The sequence below is a fragment of the Heterodontus francisci genome, chromosome 1 (genome assembly GCF_036365525.1).
Source record: "Heterodontus francisci isolate sHetFra1 chromosome 1, sHetFra1.hap1, whole genome shotgun sequence".
NCBI lineage: Eukaryota > Metazoa > Chordata > Chondrichthyes > Heterodontiformes > Heterodontidae > Heterodontus > Heterodontus francisci.
Genome location: NC_090371.1, coordinates 199940256 through 199948908, shown reverse-complemented (window position 1 = coordinate 199948908; position 8653 = coordinate 199940256). Strand labels below are relative to the sequence as shown.

General features: G+C 41.4%; 1 protein-coding gene across 1 annotated transcript; it reads right to left on the bottom strand.

The window, feature by feature from the left end:
* Positions 1–234: 234 nt before the first annotated feature.
* Positions 235–8208, bottom strand: tada2b (transcriptional adaptor 2B). Its single transcript, XM_068040055.1, has one exon. It carries the CDS (start codon positions 8167–8169, stop codon positions 6907–6909), a length of 1263 nt encoding a protein of 420 aa, XP_067896156.1. The 5' UTR covers positions 8170–8208; the 3' UTR covers positions 235–6906.
* Between the last annotated feature and the right edge of the window lie 445 nt (positions 8209–8653).

Sequence of the window (8653 nt, the reverse complement as noted above, 5' to 3'; positions counted from 1 at the left end):
CTTCTCGAAGGCACCTAGGGATGGGTAATAAATGCCAGCCTTGCCAGGGACACCCATATCCCAAGAATGAAAAAAAAGGCAGCTAGGATTGCCCTTGAGGGTCAAAGGCAAAGGAATGCCAAGCAAATCTGTAATATTCAGACTCATTGAGGTGTCACTGGTAAGCTCCCATTACGACTTTTTTTTGCATATGCAGATGGAGTACCCACTTCTAATAACTTCAGAACACATTCATTGTAACATGCACTTTTAATGGCAGCCATGGACAAAGTCAACAGCAATTACTCTCACAAGAAGCAATATTAAACAAAAGGAATGCATTACTATAAATGTCGAGCACTCAGTTTTAATTTTTAGTGTCTTACTCAGTACACAACTCCTGTTCTCAGAATGCTACCTTGAAATGCATTACATTCACTCCCAAAATAAACACACACAGAGCAGGGTTGAAAAATGGTTATTATTCCATCCATATCAACCATTGTAAGTAGCACTGCTGCACCAAAATTAAAAATTCTCAGTTTACTAAAGAGGAAGTGAATTTAAGAAGTGGCCTGCAATTCTTTGCAAGTCTCTACCTCTTGAATTTCTAGGAATACAAATCCACAAAAATAATCCACTTTTTCTAAACGTTACATGATGAATGTAGCAATGTATTGTGAAAAGGTGCTCTCAATAGAGAATAAGGACTTCAGAAGTAAAACAAAAAACCCTTCACTTCCCCCAAACTTCCTCAATGGGACATCTAATAGCTTTACATCTTCCCGAAGGGCAAATAAAAATAAAATTGCTGACCACTATTAATAATCCCGAGGGTCACAACAACTCATTTCATAACCATGTATCATTTATATTTACAAAAAAATGTAGTTGAGCAAAAAAATAAATATAGGTAATCAGGAAACTGTGCACCCTGATATCTCATTAGTTGCTACAGTTTATACAGGATATTCTTCACACTGTACCTTGCTGCTACAAAAACAGTGGTTAGGGTGAAATACTGTAAACCAGAGATCTGAGCCTCACTGTTCCCTTTTCAAAAGGAATAAAAAATCCAAACTACACAAAATGAAAAAAAAAAATTTGTTAACAAAAATTCAAATACTTAAAAAGTTTCTTTGTCTTAATACTTCTGAGCATTAGATCCTCATTCTGCATACAGGATACTGGTTATCCTATTAGAGCAATATGATAGGAAAAGCTCCAATTCAGGAAACCTCAAATTAACGGCCCTCCTTTGAGATAGCAATTAAAAAGATTAGGAAAAGATGGACAAAATTAGAGAAATAGAAGAGGGTCAGAAAAGTTGCAGGCTCTAACATATTAATATGGTTCTATAAACTGGTTACGCTTTGTCCTGCTGGAATAGGGTGGCACAAAAATGTATTGTTTCTCTGAAAGCACTCCTTTTCCTTCCTGATGGCAGTGATTCATGGTGGGTCAGTTTAAAATGAACCACAATAAATCTTACATACCAATGGGTAAATTGTGAATCCAAATTGGCAGCAAGGCATCTTGCTTGCTACTAGCACATAATGAAAAATTGTGAGCAACAGGTCTGTGAACTTCCAATATGCACAAGCAGCAGATACCTAGATTCCTAACATTTATGCACATCTATAAAAATACACACACTAAACATACATCATTTATCCAAAGCTAGTCATCGCCTCCCCACAAAATCTTAAACACTATTAATGCATATTATATTATGTTATGTTAGAAAACCTGCAGGGTTCCATATTGCTATACTTTTATTAGCCGGATGTGGGTGAAAGTTGTCAGCTGTATTAAGCTACCCAGTAATGGTAAGAAAAGCAAAGTACCACAGATTACAAGTAACAAGGCAATAGTTCCACTAAGTGGCTTGAGCTTCACTCTGAAAGTCAAGGACATTACAATCAAGTAAATTAGTCAAATGTATATTTTAACTATTCCCTGTGCATGAATCCCACATACAGCTTTCTTCAGTCAGTTTTTCTAAAATACGCTCCATAATGTCAACCAAGCAGGCCCAGCATCATTACTTCGGTTATCCAATCAAATAATATGAACTCAATCCTGTCATCCTCAAATGGTAATCATCTCACACAATACACAAATAGGATTTACTTTGAGATAAACAGAGTTCCAGCAAACAAAAAGGCACGGCATCTTCCACACACAAACCAAAAACTCATTTGCTTATTTTCAAATATATCACCACTGAATACAAATTACCTCATCATCCACATTAGCAATAGCAATCAAGATGAACTGAAAACAGTGCAAACGTTCCAGATATATTTCAATAAGTAAAAGAAAAACTAGAAATGTGTTTGAGGCTTCAACATAAATTTAAAATTCTGGTGATTGCATAAACAGGAGAGTGCAGTACTCCTTCCATTCTAATTTATCCTAATTTACTGTGCCCAGAAATAATGCTACAGGACAATCACTGACTAGTCCACTAACACACACACAAACAAACAAAAAGTATCCTCTTGCCTCAATTTCTTAAAAGCAAATATTGCTGACAAACTCTACGGATATCCAACAAGATGAGGAATTTCAATACAAAAAGTGGTGCATTTTCCACCCATTGGGTGCCTGCAAACACTCAAGGTCAGGCAGAACATGGTTGTGATGCAAAGCTCCTTCTACTCTGTCAAACTCAAGCCCACATTTCCATTTTACTTTTGAATAAAGTTACCAAATTATTGCCAACTCTACGCTGAATTGTAGACAGTGTTGTGCTGCAGGGGCCACAAGAACTAGGAATTAGGTTGAATCTGCCAACTTCATTTTGAGCCAAGAACAAAACGACACTTTCATCCCATCAGTCTGAATTCCAACCCATGAAAGACCATATTTTACAGGCCGTCTGTAAAAGGGTCTTTGTAACTTTATTCGCACAGTATGAACAGCAGCACTGATTCTGCATGTATCCAATGGTCCACTGAATGAGACATTTCTATTGGTAATTGTGTGCTTCTCTCCCTTGATTGCTTGTCAAACTGTATGGCAAGGGATCAAAGCCATCTTCTGATAACGCACCCAAAGGCCATATTTTACATGCCTACATAATAAGCATCAGTATATTGCTCAATAGCAGAAAGCATCACAATCATGACTAATCCTAACTATAGCCAATATCCAAACACTTAATACTTTTCCCGCATGGGTCACTGAGTAAAAAAAAACAGTAACAGTGGACAATTTCACCCTTCCAGGTGCATTAAAATCAAATGTAGCACAACCCATCTGCTAACTGAGCTGAAATCAATAAATTCAGGTGGGTGCAGGAATTCAATCAGTGACCTTCTGGCCTGTATCACTTAGTGCTACAAAGAATGGTGTCTTGACCTACTAGGTCATTGCAGAGCCTTGGTCCAACATAGTATTGTAAACAGTCCATCTCCTTGGTTAAATAAAAAGCAATATGAAAACCAATGGTAAAAGTAACAAGATCCAAAAAAATCATGAAGGAAAGAAATAGCACATCGTTCACTGGATCCAGTGAACTATCAGATATACACAAGCCAATTCATCCATTCCTAAGTGTGTTCAAGCTTAATAATAATCCCAGCCACTGCTTATTCTTTGAGCAATACACTTATAGCCATCTACTATATTGGTGCGATTTCTATTACAAAATTTGCGCTTTATCTTATCACCATCACCAGGTTTTATTTTTCCTTTGCTACCAATAACTTATTTACAGATGTAGTTTTTTTAACCCCATGGTGCCAGACGTAGTTCAAAAACCAATTACAGATAAAACAGGCACTTGTATTTTATACAAAATTATTAGCTGTTCAGAAATGAATTGCAAATAAATAGGGAAGGCCCTTGCTGGTTGTGGACTTAGTAGTAAACCAGTGACATCAAGTGTGTACTGATCAGTAATTAATTTTTATCTAGATCAGGAATTAACTTCTGTCCATTTATTCTGGACTGTCTATAGCAAAAGGTAACTATCCAGCACTGTCAAGCATGACTAGAAATTTATCCATGTGTTACCCTCTGATTTTTTAAATTAATGTATGACTTTCCTTATGAGGAAAAAACATGAGGAATTACTAAGCAACTGTGTCAGAATATCCTTCATTAACATCACAGTTTTACAATACTCATGTTGTTGAAGTCTTAAATTTTTAGAAAGCATAATTTTCCAAAAATCTATTTCCATTAAAAAGAACATTTGTGTAAACATCAATTACTGATAATCACCTTACAGGATTTACAGAGAAGTGCACTGACCCTGAATTAATTTCAGAGATACCAAAAGGTGTCTGCGAGCAATCTTGTCATATTCCAACTGCACGTTAATTCACATTCATTACATGGTGCAATTCAGCAATCTTTCAAGCCAATTCAGCTACATGAACAGAAACTGAAGTTGTGCGATGGTTCAATTGAAGACAGAAACTGACCCCTATAAACCAGGTCAGATTTGATTCAGTCAGTTCTGATTTAGCTAATCTCAATTTGAATGGTACAGCCAGTCTCAGCTCACTTGGTTGACACAAGAAAGCAACCCCTGGCCAAAGTACTAGTAATACCTTACCCTGTTGAATTACACCCAAAGCAAAGAGTCAAAGCTTTCAGCAGAGGAGGAAAATAAAACTGGTACATGAAACAAAAAGGATGTCACTCCAATTTTTTTCTTTTTAAAAAAAGGGTACCAATGGTGTGGCTTGATGCAACAATCCTCTTTCATACAAACAAGACCTCTCCAATTTCATGTTTGAAAAGAAAGCAACAAGGGCTCAGAGTATGGAGGCTACTTGAAGTCAAGCTGTGAACAGTAACACTGCTCTAACTCTATCCAGATGCCACAATAACACCCCAACACCATGCAGCACTCTCATTGTATAGTGAGTGAGCAACAGTGAACTGTTTAGTACCAAAAGTCCTTGACAATAACCCAAATGAAGTTATTTTTAAAAATCTTTTGGTGCTCACTTAGGTATTTAGTATAAAAAGTCAGTCACAGAAATCCTGTATTGCTTTCTTTAAAACTAAGTAAAAATGTGATCTCAACTACTGAATTGAAAAGTGCAATCTTCAGTGCATGGCACGCATCACTTGCAAATAGCAAGGCTACACAAACCAAACACCTGCCCTCGCTAAAGTAATTTTTACACGTTTTGATTTTTTTTTCTAAATAGCAATACAATACTTTCCAACAGATGTCTTTGTACTGTAGATAGGTTTGTAATTTCCTTGCACAGTTATATGGTCCAAGGATAACTTCAGATTGACAGTCCACCCTCGATATGTCAGCCCTTATTTTTAGCAACAATTACTGTGTTTATTTCCAGTCTCATCCCTTCAGCTCCAGAGAAGATAGTAAAACATGGAGACTATGACACAGTGCCGTGTAACATATAGTTGCATTTGCCAACATGGTAGGCCCCCAATTTCAGTCAGGCTACATTGGGAAAGGCACTGAGCAAAGGTGAGCTACTTCTTGAGGAGAAAAAAAAACTGAGCATCAATTCAAGATGCTTTCAGATGTCATACAATACGAAACTTAAGAATGGAATTGGTGCAAACCTGTAAACAGGATACTTGCCTGTCCTTTAAAGTGTGGGGGGGGGGGGGGGGGCAGGGGGGAGCAACAGTGCTTGTTGTGAGGGTAACATAAATGAACAGGAAAATATTAAATATCACAAAGAAAAAGTATTTTAAAAAGTTTCTGGTAGCCAAAATGCTCACAACCTTGAAAATGGGCTCAAAATTATTGGGTTGCAGTAAATGGCAAAAATAAAAACCCACTAGTTTGCCAAAAACTCAACTGTATTCTATACAAATACTTCTTGGAAGGCAATTTGTAAGATGTGCACAACAGGCTTACTACAAGAGGGTGCACGTTTAACTGTATTGTTTAAACAGGTCAATTAGACAGTCTACTGTTACTGATCCATTGTGCAATGGACCACTGCTTATTTAGAGCCCTGTTGAAATGGGACCCCCAAATTCTCAACATTTCCATTGAACCCTTTCAGCAAGAATAAAGCAAGATATTTCAAAAGTCTACATTTTTAAATAAGTCATCAGAGGTCTTCTCTAAAGTGAACTGTACAACTTTAAATCTCTGGTGGAGCACAGATATCCCCTGTTAAAAACCAGGAGCTCCAGTGACTCAAGTGTGCAGAAACCCAAAAAATGCAAAAATGAACTAAGTTTGAACACATCTTATTAAACCTTGAATAAAGCTTAGAGCTGTCCATTACACAATTATTTGCTCATCTTTTACCACAAGTGTTAGTGGTACTTGCCACTAACCTGCATTTGGGCAGGTTTTAGCCTCAATACAAGCCATAGGATCAGCTAACCAGAAAATACGTCAGCCAGATTGTGAAGTCCCTCAGCAAATCCATTAAATACAACAATGATTCAACACTATATTCCCTTCTTCTAGCCCAACTCCAAAAGTCTTTTAGCAAAATAATTTTGCTATGGATCAGAATTAGGACTTGCCAAATGGCCAGAAGAGTCTGTGGTTCAGTAGGTTTTTGCTCTGGTCTGTAAGTCAGTAATAGAATAAAGCTAGGAGAGTTAAATGACACTGTCTTGATTTAGTGTCTGATAAGCTATAAGTTGTGACCCTGAAGACAGCAGCCAGACATCACCATCCTTTATTTCAGATAGATATTTTCGTGGCCATACGTTTATGGCTGCACTGTCTTAAACAGGGCTTGTTTAATATTTATTATTCTTTCTTGAGCTTAAAGAGACAGTGTGCTTTGATTTAGTCAAATTCCACTGTATGAAAACCTTGGATTTGAATCCCCCTTAGAGCAGACTGGCAGTTGTACAGTAAATCAGTCACTTGGACACTTTTTAGAAGATTTTTCTCCCCGTCTTTCTTGGAGACATCTATATAAATATTTTCCCCCGCTTAAAAACCCCAAAATATCAAGAAGTGTCCCTGGCAATCCAACCACTTTCCGTTAAGAAATTCAATATCCTCTTCTTTAAGACTTTGTCGAGGTAGCTGGGCAGGCGGCTCTTGGAAGGGATACCCTGCCTTTTCTGCAGGTAGTCTTTAATGATGATAGTTTTGACGGTCAGGTAACGTGTGGGGCTGAGGTTGAGCGAGCTGCACAGCACTTTCTCCCGCTCAGACAGCAGGTCAAAGCCGGGCAAGTTCTCCATGGAGCTGAACTCGCCGGCTGTTTCCTTGCCGGCGTCGTCTTTGCCCCGTTTGGCCCCTGCGCTGTTCTTCATCTCCTTGCGCTTCTCTCGCTTGTGCCTTGCCGCCTCGTACTCGGCCGACTCCTCGGTCTTGACGATGCCGTTGCGCCGGTAGCGCTGCAGCTCCCGGATCTTGGCCCGCAGCGTCCTCTCCTTGTGCAGGTTATCGAAGCAGTCGTCAAACTCCTTGGCCGACATGAACTGGCAGATGGGCCGGAGCTTGGCCCGCAGCTCCTTCTCTTCCTTGGTCACCTTGCGCTTCAGCGGCCTCTCCTTCCTCTCCTTGCCCAGGAAGGTGGGCACCAGGCTATAATCCCGGGCCATGTTCTTGCGCCGCTGCCGCTCCCTCAACTTCCGCACGTACATGTCGACGTGGGCCCGCTTCAGCTCGATGTCCACGTCCTCGTCGTCGTAGTTGACGGCCAGGCCGCTGATAAGGGTCTCGGCGTCCTGCAGGTACTCGATCTCATAGTCGTCCCTCAGCGGCATGTAGCCCAGCAGCTGCTGCTCGGCCACGCTGATGTCGAGCGGCGGCAGCGGCGCCGTCAGGCTGGGGGACAGCGGCCCGCCCCCCGGGCACGTGTGGTCCGTCACACGGTTGGGGATCGAATCTGGGATGCACGCTCTGCCCAGGTTGCCATGGATGTACATGCTGACGTAGTGCTCCATCACTTCCGGCGGCGCGCGAGCCCCTACATGCGCGGCCATGTCCTCCCAATTGCCGAAGCCGTACTGTTCGATGGCATCGAGCAGCAGCTGCTCCTCCCGGCTGGTCCAGCCCCCCTCCGCCTCGGCTCCCCACAGCGTGAACCGGCCGCCATCCACCAGCTGGTAGCCGTGCCAGCGCCGGTGGTTGCCGATCTCAGCGCCGGCCGAGAAGCACTCTGGGCACAGCTCGATGTCCTGGCACTCGGTACAGCGGAGCCGCAGGCTCGTCACGTCGGCCAGGCAGTAGACGCAGTACTTCTTGCCTAGCTCCGCCATTGTGCGACGAGCCTGCGCACTGCGCGCCCGATCGCCACCACCGCCCCTCCTCTTAGTGACGGTTCGAGCATGCGCGGGAGGGCGCCACCTGGAGGCGTTGGGGAGCATTGAACACGGGGAGGTGCGGTTGGTTGTTGGTGATGGTGGTGAGGGATAATCGGACTGTACCACCGCGCAGTGGGTCGGGAGGGGCATTGTTGGGACAGACCTCACAGGTGCAGCAATAGCTGTTGTATAAACCTATATGGACAACTTCTATCTATGAATTCAACTTTTATGTACAAAATGCAGAATCATCTTTACATATATACATAAGTCAGTTTTACATAAATATATAGAATGATAAAATGATGCAGCACAGAGGAAGACCACTGTGCTTGTGCCAGCTCTTTGCAAGACCCATCCAATTAATCCCATAGCCCTGTAAGTTTTGCCGTTTCAATTATTTAACAACTTTTCCTTTGAAAGTTAGTGGCCTGGATTT

Coding starts and splice junctions, on each gene's coding strand:
- tada2b (XM_068040055.1), bottom strand. CDS start 8,169: ATGGCGGAGCTAGGCAAGAAGTACTGCGTCTACTGCCTGGCCGACGTG.